This window comes from Sapajus apella, unplaced genomic scaffold (assembly GCF_009761245.1).
Source record: "Sapajus apella isolate SASKATOON/1434 unplaced genomic scaffold, GSC_monkey_1.0 scaffold59, whole genome shotgun sequence".
In the NCBI taxonomy this organism is placed as follows: Eukaryota; Metazoa; Chordata; class Mammalia; order Primates; family Cebidae; genus Sapajus; species Sapajus apella.
Genome location: NW_022436999.1, coordinates 13,470,230 through 13,491,878, shown reverse-complemented (window position 1 = coordinate 13,491,878; position 21,649 = coordinate 13,470,230). Strand labels below are relative to the sequence as shown.

Genomic DNA, 21,649 nt, shown 5'->3' with positions numbered 1-21,649 from the left:
TCGAGACCATCCTGGTCAACATGGTGAAACCCCGTCTCTACTAAAAAACTACAAAACATTAGCTGGGCATAGTGGTGCGTGCCTGTAATCCCAGCTACTCAGGAGGCTGAGGCAGGAGAATTGCCTGAACCCAGGAAGCGGAGGTTGCAGTGAGCCGAGATCGCGCCATTGCACTCCAGCCTGGGTAACAAGAGCGAAACTCCGTCTCAAAAAAAAAAATAATAATAATTGCAAAATACTGGAAGCAACCAAGATGCCATCAGCAAATAAGCAGATAAATAAGATATGGTACATCCAGACAATGGAATATTACTCAGCGCTAAAAGGCAATGATGTATTTAGCCATGGAAAGATATGGAGAAACCTGAAATGCATATTACTAAGTAAAAGAAGCTGATCTGAAAAGGCTACCTACCGTATGATTCCAATTATATGACATTCTAGAAAAGGAAAAACCATGGAGACAGAAACAGTTTCAGTGGTTTCAAGAGACTATGAGAAGGAAGGGCTGAATGGATGGAGCCCAGGATTTTATAGCAATAAAACTCTTCTACATATTGCTATAATTATAGATACATGTATTGTCATTTGTCAAAACTTATAGAGTGTACAACACCAAGAGTGAACCCTAATGTAAACCATGGACTTTGGCTGATAACGATGTGTCATTGTAGATTCATTGATTATAACAAATGACCTCTCTGGTGGGGGATATTGATAACAGGTGAGGCTTTGCATGTGTGGGGGCAAAGAATAAATGGGAAATCTTTGTACTTTCACTCAGTTTTGCGGTGAACCTAAAAATGCTCTGAAAAATAAAGTCTACGAATAAAATGTTGAAAAGATGCCATGTTTAAAGAATGCTGTCCACTAATCACAATCTCTACTTCCTTCCTAGCTACTGTTCTTGGCAGAGCTACTTGGATTAACAATGGTGCCTGGCAGGGTAACATAGAGACCATAGGAACAGACATTTTTCTGAGTACATGTGGAAGACCAACTGGGAACTCCAAAATATTTTGTGATGAATATTTGGATGGAACATCCAAAATATTTAGTAATGGATATTTGTGATGGAAGCCCACTTTGGACTTCTCATGGAGAACCTAGAACTAGTTCATCAAGTCCATTGAAATTGTGATAAAAACCAGGCCTGGGTAATGACTTTGGGTTGACGAGGAACAGATTGGGAAAAAGGGACTTGATTGGCAGGTTTTAGGTGTAAGAGCAGAAAGGAAAAGGGAAACATTTATTTTTCACTCTGTACCCTTTTGTACCTTTTCAAATTCAAATCATGTGCAATATTACCTATTTTTAAAGTAATTTTTAAAACGTGAGATGGAGAAGCAGAGAAAGTAGTAAAAGAGATTAGGAAGGGGAGTGATCAGACTGTTTAGAGGAAAATCAGGAGAGAGTAATAACATGAACACCAGGACATGAACATTTCCAAAAGGGAAGTGAGGCCAACCATGGGATAGTTAACACTGAGTGTCAACTTGTTTGTATTGAAGGATGTAAAGTATGGATCCTGGGTGTGTCTGTGAGGGTGCTGCCAAAGGAGATTAACATTTGAATCAGTGGGCTGGGGAAGGCAGACCCACCCTTAATCTGGTGAACACAGTCTAATCAGCTGTCAGCATAGCTAGAATATAAGTAGGCAGAAAAATGTGAAGAGAGAGACTGGCCTAACCTCCCAGCCTACATCTCTCTCCTATGCTGGATGCTTCCTGCCCTCAAACATCAGACTCCAAGTTCTTCGGTTTTGGAGGTCAAACTGGCTCTCCTTGCTCCTTAGCCTGCAGATGGCCTATTGTGGGATCTTGTGATTGTGTGAGTTGATACTTAATAAACTCATATATATATGGAAGGCAGCCACAAGGCCTCAGAGTAGAAAACTGTTTCTTCGTTTGTTTTGTGCAGAATTTTTCATTTTGTTTTTTACTGCAACCTATGATAATGGATTCATTTTATACTGAGACCTAGCACACACTCATATATAACTGAAATAAATGTTTCATGAACCCATACTTATTTCTACTACGTGTATTAGTTATTATTGTTGTATAACAAGTTAGTCCCAAATTCAGCAGCTTAAAACAATTATTCTCTCAAAGCTTCTGTGAGTCAGAAACTTGAAGCAGATTAGCTGGGTAGTTCTGATACAGGTCTGTTAGGGGGTTGTAGTTAAGATGTCAGCTGGAGCTGCTTCCAAGATGCCTCAAGCATATGACTGTTGGCAAGAGGTCTTAGTTTCTCACCATGTGGGCTCCTTCATAGGGTTGCTTTAGTTTCCTACAACATAGAGTTGTGTTTCCCCAGAATAATTGAACTGAGAAAGAGCAATAAAAAAGCCACAGTCAATACCTGTTTTTGACCTAATATTTCAGACATCTTCACTTCTGTCACATTCTATTCATTAAAAGTGATCATCAGGCCGGGCGCGGTGGCTCAAGCCTGTAATCCCAGCACTTTGGGAGGCCAAGGCGGGTGGATCACGAGGTCAAGAGATCGAGACCATCCTGGTCAACACGGTGAAACCCCGTCTCTACTAAAAAACTACAAAAAATTAGCTGGGCATAGTGGCGCGTGCCTGTGGTCCCAGCTACTCAGGAGGCTGAGGCAGGAGAAGTGCTTGAACCCAGGAGGTGGAGGTTGCGGTGAGCCGAGATCGCGCCACTGCACTCCAGCCTGGGTAACAAGAGCGAAACTCCGTCCCAAAAAAAAAAAAAAAGTGATCATCATAATACTATTTAGGGAAAAGAAAATGCACTCTACTAAAACTTTCAAATTTTCAACCTTCCTAACACCTGAGGATAGCCATGTGATATAGTTCTGGCAATAAGCTGTAATCAGACATCTATAGGAAGGTCATGTCTTCCTGAATAGAAAGGCAAAACTTTTTTTAAAAAACTCCTTATTCTCCCTCTTTCTTGGAATGGAGAGTAGAGACTTGGAGATGCAAGTCATCTTACAAACATATGTCAATATAAAACTTACAAGTCCAGGATGGTGGCCTGGAAGCTGTATCTCTGATGGTATTCTTGGGCTGCTCTTTTCTTGACTTCTTTTTGAGACAAATAACCCGAGTTAAAAAAAAAAAAAAAAAAAAAGTAATGAGTCACTAAGTACAGCCACACTTAAAGGAAAAGGAGTTTATATTATTTGAAGGGAGGGATATCAAAAAATTTATATCTATCAAACTGTGTATGGTGAGATCTGATAGCATTTATTCTGTCCTACACCACTTCAGTTTGTTTTAAATGTTGGTTATAAACCATTACACTAAATTCATGACTTACCATTGGTTGTAACCCACAATATAAAATCACTCTATTGACAAAACTGCAGGGAAACAATCACACTCATAACTTAATGGTGGAAGTGAAAAATGGTACAACCTATAGAGAAGGTAATGTGGCAATTTGTATTAAATTATAAATGTATTTAGCCTTTGAACCATCACTGCTATCTCTCAGCATTTTTACTATTTTACTATTTACTGTAACTCCCAAGTAAGACAAAGTATGTTCCTTTGTCTTACTTGGGAGTTACAGTAAATAGTAAAATAGTAATAGTTCATATAGTGAAACCTCAATGTATGTTTTATATATAATTTTGATTTATTGACCCAACAACATCAAAACATATTGAAAATCAAAAATGTTTGAAAAGTTTTTTTTAAAAAGCAGCCTGTGTCCCTCCTCGTAATGGGTGTGATCAGTCTTCTAGGGTTCTGAGATGGAGTAATGATTTTTTTGTGTTTAGAGAGGGGCTCTAAGGTGGTCTTTGAGCTGGGTCCTCTTGGACTGCAGTGAGATAATTTTGCAGCAATCCATGGATATAGGGCCAAAGACAGACTGACGGATGTCTTGGCAGATGCCAGGATGAATGGATGACAACTGAGTACTTGTGGTTCACCAATACATTGGCACTAACCAGCCCCTAGAACCTAGATGCTGTCTTAAGTTTTGCCATCTGGCAGAATAAGATAACTGAGTTGCAAAAAAATAATGACTTTCTTTCTTACACCACTAAAAGTGTAGCCTAGGATTTAGATCAGTTGTAAAAGTACAGGCAATTATTTTGATGAGTTGGCTGAAGGGAAGGAGCTGAGGGAGAGAAAAGGAGGGAAGAATAGGAATTTTTCCTCTCAAGTGAGAGATTAGAGCGTGCTTAAGTGCTCATGGTAGGGATATGGTTCAGTGGGAAGGCTAAGCATACCAGGAAACAGAAATAATAGCTAGCATGAGATTCCTGAGGCTAGAGAAGGGACCACCTTCTTTATTTTAAATGGAAAATAGAGCTGAGAACTAGTACAAATCCAGTTTAGTTAGGTTTGGTGGCTAAAATATGAAGAAATATGTATCTAATGGCTTCTATTTTCTTGGAGAAGTAGCACCAAAAGTCATATTTCAAGAGGTTAGGTTGGTTAAATGTTTCAGTGGAAAAAGTCTGAAGGGTCACAAAAGTGGGCAGAAGAAGTGAGTTGACAAGTGAAAATGTTCAGATTGCCAGCAGGGTGGCAGGGCCAGGTAAGGCTGTGGATTCTAAGTGCAGGGGGTACAAATTGATCTGACTCTATAATTTTTTTTTTCCAGTGGTGCTCAGATGCACTGGAGCAGGAATGGGGAAGATGGATGACTGGGGTTATCCTGAGTTGGAATTATTCCAGAAAATAACAGCTCTGAATCTCTTCATATATATATATATATATATATATATATATATATATATATATATATAAACACACATAAATAGTTTTCCAAATTAAAAAAAAAAAATCTTTCCTTTAAATTGTATGCTGTTTTTCCATCCCTTTGATAGTTGTCTTTATCTTCCTTGGCTCTTTTCCAGGTTTCTCATTGTCTTTTTCAAAAGAGAAGGAGTACAGCATAGCGGTTAAGAGGGGACTTCTGGCACCAGTCTGCCAGGTACAAATCACATATTTAGCACTTACTAGCTGTGTGATCACATAACACCTCTGTGCCTCGGTTTTCTCATCTGCAAAATGAGGACAGTGATAATATAGCATGCCTTCATAAGAATGCTCTGAGGATATATGAGCTAATGCACCTACTATACAGAGTATTACTTGTTGCTGTTATTATTTTCACCCAAATGAAATAGCCAAACTGGGAGCAGAATAAGATAAGAAGGATTACCTTCTGGCTTTTACATAGTACTCAATATTTAATCCATTTCAATATTTCATAGCCTCTATTTCTCCTTTCCCCACAAAGTCACTATAATTGTATACTCACAGTAAGCATGAGGAAACGTCGAAGTCTTAGACTATTTTGAGAATCATTCCTTCTTCATCTTTTGAGGTGTTGTTTAAGTACTTACACTGGGTCAAATGGGTTGCTGATCTATACCTGCATATCTCTTGCTTCCAAATTCATCTCTTTTCTTTGACAGCCTCTTCTGAAAATGCTACACCTTTTCTTCTCCACAAGTAAACTGGTTATGGCTGATTGTTCTCACAAAGCCACAATGTCCTTGCTGAGGCTATAAGCCCTCTGCAGATGAGTACTGTGGCTTCTGCTTTTTAGTAGCCTTAGTACCCAGGAAGTTGCCCTTATAAAAAGTAGAAAACAGAAATGGTAGATGATGGTCATGCTGATGAAAATGATGACAGTACAGTAACTGATCATTCTTGGTTTCCTTACCTGTAGACTTCTGTGGGGATAGAAAGAAACAAACATGGGGCTTTGAGGCCAAACAGACTATTGTTCAAATCCCAGTTCTACCACTAAATAGTTGGAGAGCCTTGGATTAAAAACAAACAATTTACAGCATTGTAAATTGTTCAGTAATTTATGAACAACTTTCTCTTTTTCCCCTCCAATTCTTGCCTACCATGACTCTTAGAGCCACTAACAGAATGGTCTCTTTCACAAGCCATGCCTTTCCTAAAACTTCCTACCACTGAAGAGGTGGGGCTGGAATTCCTTTTCTTCCCTAAAGTCCTTCGTGCCATCACCTTGTCACTTTCAATCTCTCAGATTTTCCCTTCACTCACCAGGTAGGTTTATTCTACATCACATTTATTTTTCAATGCCTTTCTTTAATTCTTCTTCTCAGGCAACACACTATTTTGCAACATGCTCACCTCCTTACTCTAGATCTCTCTCTTTCTGCCCTTTATTCACAAGTGTAATTCCTATTCTATGTCTTTTATAATTGGAAGACTTTATCATTTCTGTCTAAATCCCAAAAGTGACTCGGTGCCAAAAAATACACAATGTTTTTTTGGCTTTAACAGGCAAATACTGCAGATACTTGTTTTTGTTAGTCCGGCTGCATGAAGTCTATATATGCTTTATAAAGTAAGGGCTAGAGAGGAGAGATTACTTCACCTACTTTGTACTACACTGAGTGTAGCAAAATACATACAATTTATAAACCTCTGATTTGTGATGATACCCTGAGAAGCAGAAAAAATTAAAACATTTTTAGCTTTGACATGAATCATGTATTTCCACCTTTGATTACAAAATAATGATATGTACCCACTTGTCAAACAAAGAAATACTAAAAAATATATTTAAATACTTTACAAGAAGAAAATGCTGGCTATTTCATATTGAAATCCTCAAATGACAGCTAATGTCTTTTCACATCAACTGTAAATAACTTGTTCAATTAAGGCTGTGAAATATTGAAGAAAAGAGGGGCAGGATTAAGGGAAAGAAATAAGAAAAAATAACATTTAAAAAAATTCTGAGTAAATGATTCTTTGTGTAGTCTTATTTAATACAGGAAAGGTCACATACACAAATCCTGAATTATGCTTTTGAATTATCGTAAAAAAAAAAACCCACCTTTTCTGATAAGATAGAAATGTTAAAAGCAACATTGATTTGTAAATTTCTGAAGGTATCTTCAGTTTGCTTGAAGTTCTTTTCCAACTTTAGGTCTGTGTTTTAATGCTCTGTTATGTATAGTCCCACATCTACTACATTATCTTAGACAAGTCATAGCTATAAAGCAACCATCATATATATTTTAAAAAACACAAAATACACCAAATTTCTAAAAGTAGATTAGGATCTTCTTGGAAAAGTCTATGTTAATTCCAAGAGGCTGCTTCTCAAAATATTTTTAGAATTCCTCTTTGGAACCATTTTCAGTTGGCTGAAACCACATAGGAAAGCCAATTTTGTTGCTTTATAGAGGTCTCATTTAAAAAATAATAATAATTTAAATAAAGTGGCATCACTCACCTTATTCAATCAACTTGACTTCAAGTTGCATTTTTGGCTATATTCAAAAATCATATTTACCTCAAAATTCAAATATTTTCTACAATGAAAATTTTTTTTAAATGTGAAAGCCTTCTGAGAGCAACATCCCAAAATTTATCAGAAATAAAAGTAGCAGGTTAGAGTAAGGATAAAGCTTCAAAGTTTTCCAAGGCAGATCATTTTGGGGGTATGATGCGGGTGGAAGGAATGTTAATTTTTACATATAATCTTGGAAAATATTTAAAAGACACATTTCTTTATGTTCATACCTCTATTTGTCCTTCAGATGGTTGAATTTTACCTAATAACAACCACCTTTTCAAAATCCTAAAATGATTTTAAATGGGTTATGAATTTGAAATTTCCCACAAAGGTTATCAGGGGGTGGGGTGAGGAAGTGCAGCAATGTGTGTAGGGATTAGACTTTTCCACTCCCAATCTAAGCACCCAAAGCACGTCAGAAACACAAGCTCTAGAATCTAAAATTTTGCTGGATGATGATAGTGATTTAGAGGGGCTTTCAAGCAGCTCTTAGGGTCTCCATTCATTCCTGATGCTCTATGTAGCTGAACAATACTAGTTGCATTCAATATTTTGTTTGTTTCACAGGGTGGTCCTGTAATATGAGGTTTTCAGTGATTGTGAATGTTATTTTTGTCATTTTTGGCACTTACAGTTCACAATGTTTGGTTATGTGGTTTAAGGTTGTTTTAATTTTTGCATTTTACATTACTTTTGGCACTTTTGAAGAAAGGGACATTGTCTTTTATGCTGTGTTGGGGGAAAGTGGTAAGCCTCCCCCAGTCTCTAGCTTTAAATGTTTGGCTTTATGAAATCCACGATTCTCCCCAAAATCCTCTATCATTAAATGACTCGAGTGGAAATTTGCCTTCATAAGCTGACCATCCCAACCGCCTTAGAGGCTGGTATCCCCACCTTCAGATTTAGGCTGTTTGGCCACTGCAGTCACAAGCTCTGGTGGTCCCTCTCTGAAGAAAAGTACAACTGGATTTTTGCGGGCCCACATGGCCACGTCCCCTCCCACCCCGCTGGCCGGGGTGGAAGAGGACATCCTGCTACAGGCTCCCAGCCGGTTGACATAGCGGTTTCGAAGGCGATTGCGGCTTCTGGCTTGCAGACCCGGACCCTGGCTAGGCAGGAAAGTGTCCACATTCCTAGTCCGGTAGCCCTCCTCGCGGTTGCGCCCTAGGAGCATCGAAATATTGGGGTTGCGGATGGCGTAGATGACAGGATTGATGGCCCCATTGGCCCAGGTCAGCCAGACGGCTACCACGTTGAGGAGCGAGGGGGCCTGCGTAGCCTGGGCCTGCCGGGCAGCGGCCAGCAGCACCAGGAAGCAGTAGGGCCCCCAGCAGCAGATGATGAAGACGATCATGATGAGCACAGTGGTGGCCATGCGCACCTCGCTGAAGAAGCGCAGCACGCGCGCGTAGGTGGTCACGGGCCGCACACGCACGTCCGACAGGCGCACTGTCTTGCAGATGTGGTAGTGGCAGAAGCACATGAGCAGGAAGGGCAGCAGGTAGCAGGCCACCACCAGCCCCACGCTGTAGGCCGCGCCCAGCTGTGCGGGATCGGGGAAGGTCCGGTAGAGGCAGCCGTGGAAGCTCTGCACCGCCGCGAGTTCCCGGGGCGCCCCGAGCAGCTCCCAGGGCAAGGAGAAGCCCAGGGCCACCAGCCAGGCGCCCGCCAGCAGCTGCAGCGCGCGGCGGCGGCCGATCTTCTCCCGCGGCGGCCGCACGATGGCGCAGTAGCGGTCCAGTGAGATGAGCGCCACGCTGAACGTGGACACGATGCCGAAGCACGAGCTGAAGAAGCGGCTGGCTGCGCAGAAGCCGCGCCAGGTCCCCGTGGCTGCAGGCGCCGAGCCCCCGGGCGGCGTGAAGAGGTCCAGGAAGGCTGCGGGCAGGCAGAGCAGCGCCGTGAGCAGATCCGACAGGGACAGCGACAGGATGAAGGCGTTGGTGACGGTGCGGAGCTGCCGATGCTTTACGATGACACTCATCACCGCGCAGTTGCCCAGGCTAGACAGCAGGAAGATGAGCAGGAGGACGAGCGCCTGGGCTGCCACTGCCGCTCCGTGCGACAGCAGTGGCGCCGCCTCCGGGCCCAGTGGCGGCCTCACCGCCGCCCCAGCCTCCTGCGCCGCCCCGGACCCGCCGAGGCCGCCGCCAGCTGGCGCGGAAGCGGTGCCGCCCCCGCTCGCGTCGCTCAGGTTCCCCAGCCCCGTGGCCCCCGCGGCCGCCACGGTGCTGAAGGAGAGCACGGCCGCTGTCGCCGCGGAGGAAGTCCCGCCAGGCAAGCCGGCCGCTGAGGGGGCGCCGGGGTGCGGGCTGCCCAGTAAGGCCATGCTCGCTGGTGGACGGGCCGGCGGCGGCGGCGGCTCCTCCATGGGGCCCCGTGGCGGCCGCGGATCTGCTCATCCCGTACCGGGGGTGGTGGCCGCTCGGCCGGAGAGCTGGCTTGGGGCCTGGGAGTTAGCGGCCGCTGCGGGGAGCCAGGCTCGGCTGGAGGCGTGGCGGTAGCCGGGGACCCAGCGGAACCTTTGACGTGGGTTCCAGTGTTGCCAAGGGTACCGCGTGTTTACGCAGGAGCGCGGGGCGGGACGTCAGCCTAGTACCCTCCGCAAAGGCGAGACACAGACTCTCCCGAGTTGACCAGCCTCGGGCTTCGGGTTTCGGAGAGTGCCAGGTAGACCTCCTCAGGGACCACTGTCCGGCCAGATAAACAGGACCAGCATGCAAACAAATGACCAGATTCAACGAAGTTCATTCACTCTTTCTCTCTTTTGTAGGGTACAAATGTTCTACAGGCAGGCCTTTTGGGGAGCAGGAGGCGCTTTGCTCCCTGTGGGTGCTTTTGGCGTATACAGGTAGGAAAGGAATCTAGAACCTGAAGTGAAGGAAAAATCCAGAAGTCTACATCCAGACATCTTAAACTTGAGAGTTGGACTAATTTAAACCAATAGTTCTCAAACTTGAGTTAACAGAATTCACAGAGGGCATGTTAAAATACAAGTGAGGAGGTCTCAAGCCCAGTGTTTCAGATACCTCTGGGGAAGTGCCCAAGAATTTGTATCTCTAACGGGTTCGCCGGTGGTAATGATGATGCTGGTCCCAGGACCACACTTTGAGAACGACTGATGTCAAGAGCTTCATAAAATGCACATTCTCTGGCTGATACTCAGTACTGAGGATGGGCCCATGACTCTAAACCCCGTAGGTGATTTTGATACAGGTGCTCTGAGGAGCTAGGATATGTATCTTCTTTAGATGTTACCTCATTTCCAAGGGCCTGGATCTCAGGGCCCTATCGGCTGATAAATGTGGGGAGAGGGATTGGTGCCTTCCTCTGCTGGCAGCCTTTATCTGTTCTCAGGAATGGGGTATGTTTTGAGTCTAAAGTGCTGCCAGCCTGGCAATTACCACAGATGCAGCTCCAGCTACCTGGCTGGGAGACACAAGGAAAAGAAAGGCACAGGTGCCTAGGGAAGTTGCATCTCAATTTTCTGGGGATGGTCTCTCATGGGGAAAAGTGTGATAAACGCTCAGGTTAACTAACCCTGGACTCTTCTCTAAAGCAGTGGTTCACAGAGTATGGACATTGCATCAGCAGCAACAACATCCCCTGGAAACCTTGAGAGATACAAATTATCAGGCCTGCAGTGCATAGGATACTCCTGATCTACTGAAACTCCTGTGGTGGGGCCCAGGCTCCTAGGTTTTAACAAGACCTCCTGGTGATTCTGATGCACAAATTTGAGAAACACTGCTCTAAAGAATGACAATACATTTGTAGGTCTTAGAATCAATGATATTAGTACTTGGAGTGCTTATTTCATTCAGAAAAAAAAATCCTACAGGAAATTTACAGTATAAATAGAAGAACGTTTAAGGTGGCAAACCAAAACTGGGTTTCTCAGCCTCAGTATCATGGACTTTTTGGGCTAGATAATTCTTCGTTGCAAGGGCCACCTATGCACTGTAGGATATTCAGTAGCATCCCTAGCCTCTACCTAAGAGATGCCAATAGCACCTCTCCCAGCTGTGACAACTAAAAATGTCTGCAGATATTGCCAAATGTCCTCTTGGTAGCCATGAAACCCAGCTTAATCTAGACTGATTTTGTCTTAATTTTGTCAATCAAGACAAAAATATAATTATCATGCATTAATTTATTTAGCAAACACAATCTTCTAAGATTGTGCTTAGTTTTAGGAAACAGCAAATAAGATATGAAACCCAGCCCAAATAAGCTTACAGCCATAGGCAAACACAGTATATTACAGCATGCTAAATATTGTCTTAAAAATGTGAATGAAATCATTTGGAGATGACTAACTCTTTCTAATGAAGGCTTTGTACAAGAGGTGACATTAGACTTTCCTAAAAAAGAAGAAAGGGGAAGAACCGTGTTGAAGTGAGCAGTGTCTGAATTCCAGGATATTGGGGATGGGGAGTGAAAATGGAAATAAATGACCAAAGTTTATTGGGACCACCTTATGATTGGCCTTGTAGGCATGCTCTGGAGACTGAAAATCATTAGAGGAGGAGGGGCTAATAGCACAAGGGAGGGCCATGAGCAAGTGCATGGTACAGCAGGACCAAAAGGACTGTACTCGCCTGGTTCCTTCCTTCCTCATCTTTCTGAGTGTCCTCTTTTCTGCCAGTTCATCCTCTTCCACCTGCCTTTACATGCTGGAGTTCATCAAAGCCCTGTTCTTAGCTCCTCTGGACTCCCCCCTCAGCCTCATCTCACTCACATCCAGGACTTCAAAGATTATCCATATATTCATTACTCAAATTGTCTGTGGCACCAACCTACATGTCCTGATACTTGGCATTTCTCCTTGATGTGCTGGTCGTGCATCAAATGGATTCATGATCTTCCTCCTACTTTCTGTGAAAAACTATGTCCTCAATACTCAGTATCTCAGAATATTGGTAGAGCCATTCCTCTAGCTTATAAGCCCAAAACTGAAGAGTTTTTATAAATCCCTCTTCCTTGCCACCAGTCCACATCCAGTTCATCAACCACATCCTACAGATTTTAGTTGCAGACTATCTTTGCATCCATTCACTCCCCCATCCTGAATCTTGGCTCTCATCCTCTCATTGGACTACTGTTGTCACTGCTGTCCTAACTGGTCTTCCCATATCCAGTCCCTACACTGGAGGCAGATAGGCATAATGATCTTAAAACCACACACATAAATTTATTCATGCCACTTACTTAATTCAACTCCTCTAGTTAGGCTGTTGTAGTGGTGTGTGCCTATAGTCCCAGGTACTTAGGAGGCTGAGGAGGGAGGATCGTTTGAGCCCAGCAGTTAGAGGCCAGTCTGGGCAACATAGTGAGACCATACCTCTTTTTAAAAATCCTATTGGCTTTCACCATTTATTTTAGAATAAGGACCCCAATCCTTAATATTTCCTAAAAGGCACTGCATGATTTGACCCCTGCTTCATTTCTAGTCTCATTTGAGACCACTTTCCATCTTTTTTGCTGTGTTCCCACCCCTCTAGGCTTTTATGACTTCCTTAAACCTTTCATCTTAGGGCATTTGCACTTACTATCCCCTCTGCCTGGAAAGCTCCATCTTCCTCCTCCCCTCCTTAGCATCCTCCTCTTTACATTAACGTTAGTCCATAGGGGGAAGCCTTCCTTAATTGATACCCTCTTCTCACATATTGGACCATGTTCCCTTGTTAGTTTCACAGCACTCTATATTTTCCATTGTAGCACATTACCTTGGTCTATAATTTTTTTGTGTGTGATTATCTATTATCTGCCTCCCACTGTATACTATATGAGGACCTAAATCTTGCCTGTTTATGAGTTCCTTGGCACTTAGCACTCTAGCAAACTTCTATACAAATGCCCACATACAAAAAAATATTTTTTTTGTAAGAGGAGAATCTGGAAGTTGGGAGACCAGTTAAGGAGAGGCATTGTAATAGCCCAGGTGAAAAATGAGAGTCTGAAGTGGACCTTTGCAGTGAAGAAGGAGAGGTCGAGTATAGATTATGGTAGGTAGTATATAGATTAGGATTAATATATAGATTAGGATTCTTTGGGCATAAGTAACACAGAGAGGACACTTGTTCACATAACCAATATACGAATTTACTGGAAGGACAGGGTAAGTTCCATTTACAAAATGACAGCCTAACAGCTCCAAAAAGAGAAGTCAGAGAAGTCCTGTGGGTAGAGAGAGCAGAAACTGATGGAGTGATCTCTTTAGGCCACCATTGGAATAGATCAGCTTCAGTTTTCAGACCTTATGTTGTTTCTCAAGATCTCAGTGTGGGGGAGAAAGTCTGACTCATGTACTGGTCTCCTGGCAGTCCTAGTAAGACTATATGCAGATAGTTTCCCAAAGAAAAAGGAGAGTGTTGTTGATAAAAGAAGGGGAAAGGCATAATAGCTGGAGAAATCCACCGTTATCCACCTTGGGAGCATCAACGGAGAGGACAAAGATTGTGAATAGAAGCCAAGGGTCAATCCCAAGTCCCTAGCTTGGTGGACGGTGGTACCATTAGTCAAGTTAAGGAATATGGGAAGAGGGTCACAATCTAGGGGGAAAATGAGCTTGGTTTGTCCTCTAAGTAATGAATCTACAGTATAGCCTTGGACCTTGGAATTTGGGGATGTGGATGTGGTTAGCCTCTCTATAAGAGGGAAAACCATGGGAATGAATGTGACAATTTAAGGACAGAGTAGTCAGGGAAGAAAGAAAAGGACGATGGATGTAATGCTAGGGAGTAGTAAAAGTTAAGAAGCAGATAAACAAAGCAAACCTAGGCAGGTAAATGATACAGTTAATGAGGCACATTGGCCTATTGAGAAATCAGCTGTTTTATGTTTTTGGTTTTCAGAAAAGGTGTGGCAGTTTTCCCAGCCTCTTATAGAGAATGTATTTGTGATCTTGTGGTCATTGCTATCCTTTACATACTGGTGGAGAGCTAAAACAGGCTTTCATGTGTTACAGAGCTTAGAGAAGAAGTTCACAGGTTGAGGAGACTCACCTGTAAAGCCTGGGCCCAAACAGGTAATTAAAGTAGGCATGTCCAGAAGTTTTGCCACTCACAGTACTACTACCAGCAGGATTAGCATCACCTGAGAGCTTGTTAGAAATGCCCACCCCATGTCTGACGAATGAGAATCTACATTTTAAGATTTCCAGGTGATTCACATGCACATTGAAGTATGAAGAACAGTGTCCTAAAGAGGGATAGTATGGAATTTGTGGCTTTCAGGGTTGAAAAGAAGGGTGACCTAATTCTCATTGTGTCTGGAGGACTTGGAGCAAAGCGCATTGTGAGTTCATGATGAAGAGGAGATGGGCCTGGGCCCATACAATTGCAGCACTTTGGTGGGCACTAATGCGGACTGAGTACTAACTTCCTAAGCCTAACTGGTTCTGTGGCTGAGCTCAGCATCAAGGGATCAGAGTTGCCTGTTCTAAAATGGACCACACCTGCCTTCAGGGAGCAAGCAGCAGGGGCCACCATGGATTACATAAATCATTAGACCTGGCAATTAGGTAAGGTTTCTAACGAGTAATGAGGTAGAAGCAAGATTGTAATAGTTTGATAGCAAATGGATGAGAAAATGTACCCAATGAGCAGACAGTAAGGAATTTAGAAGTTTAAATACCAAGGGAAAGAGTTAGCAGTGACAGCTATCTACAGAGGGAAGGAGGGACAGGGATGTTTGATTTATTTTGTTTACAATTAGCACATTTAAATACTTAGGGGAAGGAACCAGTGAGGGGGCAGCAGGAGATTGGAGACACCTGAAAGAGGTTAATTGCTAAGGCAAGATCCTCACTGAGATGGGAAGGGATAGATGTGAGCAGTACTTAGACAGCAGAATCAATAGGGCTTTGCAACTGACTAGACATGTGGAGGTCAGAGATGAAGGAGTTGATTTCCCTAGTGTTTTTGACTCCATGGGAACCAGGGTGAAGTGCAGCAGGAATGAACACTACCGCAAAGGTTCAGCTCTGGTTTGGATTGAAATTTAGGAGACTTAGGTAATATCTATTTTTTAGTATTCAAGAAATATAACTTTCTTGTTAAAGTACTATATCCTAGACCAAGTTATGGCCATCCTATCTTAGAAATGGAGGAAGTGTTGTAGGAAAATCCTAGACTGGGAGTCACAACTCCTAGATTGCAGCCTCTAAATGACCTTAGGAGAGTTAGTTAACATGCTCAACTTGCATCTCCCTTAAGGGTATAAATGGGATAAAAACAGTGGCATACCACAGGTAGGGCAGGAAGAGTAGTTTTCCATGGTGCAGTTGAAAAAGGGGTGTGCTATCTGTAGAGAATTTTAGAACAATAATAAAACCAACTAAAAGTCTTTTTAAAAATTATCACTAAGTGCTGACAATTCTAAACAAGGTCAGGGAGTAAAAATATCCTCTACCTTGGAGGCAGTGGAATCACAATATGCATTTCCTAGTGTACTTCATTATGTACCTGACAGATTATAAAATGCTACAAAATGTAATTTTTAAACAATTTTCTTTCAAATTCATGTGACTTGTAAGCTTTGGATGGAAAATAGTGGTTCCGTTTTTATTTTTATTTTTTTAAGTATAATGATGTGATCTGCAAAAATTATTTGGTCATATTGAGTTAGTGATAATGACTTTTTTTTGAGGCAAGTAATTTATTTACTACAGAATTCTGTGGAGAGAAAAAAAAAATCCTGTTTTTCTGTAATAGAGAAATAAAAAACATTAACATTACAGCTTTCGTTTTGGTTAGGTAATTAAATCACAGACTAATTATAAGGCCAATACAGACTGTCTGGGTGATAAGGCCAATTAAATGAATAAATTACTTCAGTTTCTGGAGGCTCCAAAATAAAATACTATTACCTATCTCACAAAAGTCTACTGAATTCTCTGAGAGTGTCACATCTTGGAATATTTTAATGCTTCACCTATTTTTAACAGGCTCATAGATAAGTATTAACTAGCAGGAATGCCAGTAGTAAACATTTATTTCATGTTTTAAATCTACCTGGCATGCAGTTGCTAGAGTATGAGACTCATTCCATTGTACAGATTCACTGATTAATTTCTACTGTATTCCTGTATTTTAATAATGCAATAAGGAACCCCTTTTATAAAAGCCCTGAAGATATAGCAAAAGTCTGATTACTAATTGGTCTTCTTAGCATCAATCTCTGATACTTCAGTACCTGTGGGTGTAGAAGCTGAGCTTTGCGCCACAGAGAACACCCTAGCAGCAGCTATAACAAATAAGCTGACTCCAACTCGACCTTTCCCAGGCTATTATGCAAAGTATTGAGTACTTTATAATAATCCATCTCATTTATATGCTGCTTACAGAGAGGGATTTTACTCAAAAAATGGAAGAGAAAAATAATAAGCGTGGAAAGTTCATTGCTGAATTTCACATATTATTCAAAGAGCCTTTAAAACAAATATGATATTAGTAGTAATTACTATAAAGCAGTATTTTAAAAGTAACAACTGTTTTAATTTTACCTGATATGTTAATCACTAGAAAAAGACTCTAAATTTCTGTCATTTTGTATGCTAGACATAAGTGATATTTATACCAAAATACAGTTGCAAATATGAGGTATAATGACTTTATATTTAGCCACAGTGTAGTATTTTAGAAAAATGGAAGTTAGCTTATATGTATAATTTGAATATTGGTTTCCACATAATTTAGAGAAAAAATTACTTATGGATAATGATTACTTTAAGAAGAAAGCCCTTACAATCATGGAAGAAGTCACTTGAGAAGAAATCCATCCTTCAGTGGGTCGTCATCTTCTACTGTAAGGCTTGCTGTACCTGTGTAATGGGCTTGTCCTGATACTTCCACTATAACAGCTTTAAAATCACCACATTTCGCTTCCTGAAAAAAGAAAGATTAAAGGAGTACACTATCAAAATATTGCACTCATATTGTATCTGACTTGAAAATTGTACTCTTGACTTTTATCACGTTAAGAAAAGGCCAATAATTAATTCTACAGGCAAGGGAAGGTTTTGACGGAGAGTGACACGGTCAGACTTGTGTTTTAGATAATTGTAGCTGTAAAATGGGGGTCAATCTGGAGAAAAGAGAGACAAGAGACCCAGAAACATGTTAAGATCTAATCTCGATTCACTGAATGATTCCAGAGTCACTAGGGTAGTTTTCAGTGAAGATGGAGAAGAATATATACTAACATAGAGATAGTTTGGAGGCAGAACTGATAGGTCTCTTGACCAATGCATGTGGGAACTGAGGAACAGCAATAAGTTAATTAAAACCATAGTTTCTAGCTTGGAAATGATGCTAGTGATGCCATTAACTGCAATGGGGAGAGAAAGGAAGAGCATATTTTAGAAAGAGGAAGGAAGAACTTTTTAACAAGGCGAGTTTGAGATACCTCTGGGACAATCATTTAGAGATGAGTATAGTGAACACTCGGGATTAAGAGCATTAGATTCAGAAAGACACAGGGTAGGTAGGCCTGGTAGGGATAAAGGTTTGGGAGTCATCATCAGTAGGTGGTTGAGAACTGATGCCTAGGAAGTGGATGAAATTGTTCAGCAGCATCAAATTGTAGATGAGATGAGAAGGAAGCTGAGGATGAAGTGATGAGGACATCTAAATGGAATGACAAGGAAAGGAAGCTGGGGCAGGGGAAGAAACTGAGAAGGTACCATCAGGGAGCCTGGATGAGCCCAAACAGACAGGGAGAGAGCAAGATGCAAGTGAAGACATTCTGGCAATCAAGATTAATAACTATAAAACAAATAACTGGAAACCTTAACTTCAGCATATCCTTTTATGTTCTAATTTTTGACAAGAATAACCGAAGCTAAAGGTAAAATATCAAATATTGTTAGGGTATAATACTTTATTTTTTATAAATCTGCTGTAGTGTGATGGGTCCTTCACCAGGTTACATGAAGGTGTGTGTCCACTGCTTGAACCCTGAGGGCTGGGGGGTAAGCCAAGGGTACCCAGCCAAAGAGCTGATATCCCTGAGAACCCAAAATCCCAGAGATTATCTGGGAACATACCAAGGAAAACAGTCCTGTCACACATACACAGTAAGCAAAGAGCCAGAAAATTAGCTTAAAAGCAACTTATAGACAGGAGGCAGGATAGGTCTCCACAGTTGTCTAGCTGCTGCCCAGGAGTGCCTTGTATGTAAGTCCTAATAAATGCATCTACTTGCCAACCTGGACTTGTTTGAGTCATTCTTTGGTTTATGGGCTCCTTCTCTATTTGGGGGGACATTACAGTCCCAGATTATTCTCATAACAGCTCCTATAATATTAAAGCCTCATTGACCTTTGCTTTGTTTGATAGCAACATAACGTAGTGCTTAACAGCATGTGGTCTGTTCAGAGAGACCCACGTTCATTACCTTGATCTGCTACTCACTGACTAATCACCAGCAAATTACCTAACTTCTCCAATCCTCCATTTTATCATCTACTAAAAAGGGATAATAACAATACAGTACTGACCTTGTAGGATTCTTGTGAGGATTAAATGAGATGGCATGTATCAAATGCTTAGCTTGGAAACTGATGGACAGTGAAGTATCCAATACATGTATGTTATTATTTTTATGTTCATTTCAGATTCTGAAGAAAACGTGTTCTGAATTTTTGCATACAACATAAATGGTTTCACATGTTTAAGATCATCATGTGATGCACAGATTCTTAAAGAAATTCTACTATTCAGAAACACCACATCTTAAAAACAGCTATATTAGGATAGATTGTTTGCTATGTTAAAGGACTGTTTATGAGTAGATTCATTTGCTAAATGTTGATTAATCATTCTGTAGAAGATTTCATTTACCACTGTGATAAGATTCATTACTTAGCTCTTAGCATATTTAATTTGATGTTCCATAACTTTTCAGGGCTTTCACATCCTATTATATAGAATAAAACACTATTACAAAATAAAACAAACAACAAAAAACCCAAACCTCAATTTAGTGGTTCTCAAACCTTTTGGTCTCAGGACCCTTTTATACCTTAAGATTTGAGGACTCCAAAGAGTTTTTGTTTATATCTATCAATATTTACTGTATTAGGAATTGGATATATCTATTATTACTTCATTTAAAAACTCATAAACCCATTATTAACATATGAATAATATATTTTTGTGAAAATAACTATGTTTGCCAAAACAAAAAAAATTATGAAAAAAGTGGCATTGTTTGATATTTTTGCAAACCTCTTTTATGTCTGGCTTAACAGAAAGCACCTAGGTTCTCATATCTAGCTTCTGCATTCAATTGGTTGGGTTATCATAGAACGCATAGCCTCTGAAGAACTCCACTGTGCACTCTTGAGAGAATGAGAGTGAAAAGCAAATAATGTCATTATTGTGAACATAGTTTTGACCTTCTGAACCCATGGAAAGGACCTTAGATCACACTTGAGAATCCATATCCTAGTTGAAAAGAAGTTTTTAAACTCTTTAAAACTCTCTCCTGAGAGCTGAGTGAAGAAATTTATCCAACAGCCACCTCAGGCCTCTTCAGTCTCATAAATGACACATTTATAAATAAGAAGCTAAGGGTGTCACTTACCCTCACAGCTTTCCCTGTGAATACTGAGGCAGTTGTACTGCTTTTAAAGGCTCTGGTCTGGTTCAGTTCTAGAAGCCCTTTGTGATACTGTAAGGCAATTCGGGCTGTCACTCCTGAGCCAGTGGGACTTCTGTCAACCTGTTTCAGAATAATTGAAGATAAGAATGTTAACAGTGTTTTAGTTCCATATTACCTGGCTTTTGTGCCTAAACATAACAGTTTTAATACCTGTTCATCTGCAAAAACACAAATGTTGGTGGTTGGTTCCTTGGTATAAGCATCTTTTCCATCTGTTAATATAGTTCCATATAAAAAGGCAAGGTCTTCACTATCAGGATGATTAATTTTAAACTGCAAATAATAAGAAAAAATGATATGATCAACTAAATGCAAAATAAATATTTTGATTCAAATTTATCTTTATAATGTAAATGAGTCATTCTTAGACATAACTTTTTAATTCTTAACATCTTTAAAATAGATTTTTTGGGCAACATAAATACTAATTGCCAGAAATTATGCCTTTGTCTAGATGAAGAAACATAGTTTTATTGGAAATTATGATTCTTATCATACTTTGAGTCCCTTGTAAGGAAGTTGTCCTGCATATAGCCTTTGCTAAAAGAGCAGCTCTATTTTATACCCCTCCTACTCCAAATACACACAGTCGTTCAAGCACTGATCCCAGGATGGTCAATCCACAGGCTGGCAATGGCTGCTTGAACAGGATGAGCTAAGGCAATCATAATCTTATTCTCAGGAGCTTCAAAAGGATGATGTGGAAAAATCAGGCTCTGAGCATCTAGAGCTGAAGTTAATATCAATGATAGAGACAAAGACTGTGAGAGGACATGAATAAGGAAAAGCTGTAAGAATACAGAAGCTATTAGGTAACAGAAACAATTGAATGAAAAAAAGATTTATTGACCAGGTGCAGTGACTCACGCCTGTAATCCCAGCACTTTGGGAGGCCAAAGTGGAGCTCAAGACCAGACTGGCCAACATGGTGAAACCCTGTCTCTACTAAAAAAATACTAAAATGAGCTGGGCATGGAGGCTTATGCCTGTAATCCCAGGTACTTGGGAGGCTGAAGTAGAATTGCTTGAACTGGGACCAGGGAGGTGGAAGTTGCCGTGAGCCGAGATTGCACCAATGCACTACAGCCTGGGCTACAGAGCAAGACACCATCTCAAAAAATAAAAGAAAAAAAGATTTATTGTAGATGATGAAGTCAGTTGATTCATCTAAAAGCAGCAGATATGCACAGAAAGAAGCAGGCACTGGCAGGGACTGCTAAGTCACTCAATAGTACGTTCACGCCCAAATGTGCAGTGCTACTTGTTCTTAAAAGGTCTAGTTCTTTTAACTTTTCCAGGATTTCTGCAACATTTATAGTATGAGATTGCTATCATCTTACTTCCCTTGTGTATCCTTACAATTAGTACTTTCTACTTCCATTTACATGTCATTTAAAGCAATGCAACAGCTTTGGGTTCTTAACATCCAGAGTCCATCTGAAACTATGTTAAAGTGGCCTGCAGATTGAATCTTTGTTCTCCATCCTCTTAAAATGATATGCCCCATCTCCACTATAACACATTCCAACATAACAATGTTCACAGGTATGCTCACTTCCCTCACTGGAGCTATCTCCTTGAAGGTGGGATTTGTTCTTTCTTTGAATCTCCAGCATCTAGCATAGTGTCTGACATACATACAGTGTGTTCTTGGTAAATGTTTGTTAAGAGTGAATGAATGAAAATGAATT

The 21,649-nt window shown here is 41.0% G+C and overlaps 2 protein-coding genes across 6 annotated transcripts in view; both read right to left on the bottom strand.

Moving 5' to 3' along the window:
- Nucleotides 1-4,767: 4,767 nt before the first annotated feature.
- L3HYPDH (trans-L-3-hydroxyproline dehydratase) overlaps nt 4,768-21,649 on the bottom strand; it is a 43,018-nt gene continuing 26,136 nt past the window's right edge. For 2 of the 5 annotated variants that reach the window (XM_032246129.1, XM_032246131.1), the window contains exons 3-5: nt 20,109-20,231; nt 19,881-20,018; nt 16,198-17,179 (exon numbers count right to left, since the gene is read on the bottom strand). In XM_032246129.1, the coding sequence (XP_032102020.1) occupies nt 17,054-17,179; nt 19,881-20,018; nt 20,109-20,231 (387 nt within the window). In that variant the 3' untranslated portion in view covers nt 16,198-17,053. Of the gene's footprint in view, nt 5,578-13,372; nt 13,470-16,197; nt 17,180-19,880; nt 20,019-20,108; nt 20,232-21,649 lie in introns of those variants that run through there. The other 3 variants (XM_032246128.1, XM_032246127.1, XM_032246126.1) reach the window with 3 other exon arrangements.
- Nucleotides 6,453-10,160, bottom strand: GPR135 (G protein-coupled receptor 135). Its single transcript, XM_032246125.1, has one exon. It carries the CDS (start codon nt 9,658-9,660, stop codon nt 8,164-8,166), a length of 1,497 nt encoding a protein of 498 aa, XP_032102016.1. The 5' UTR covers nt 9,661-10,160; the 3' UTR covers nt 6,453-8,163.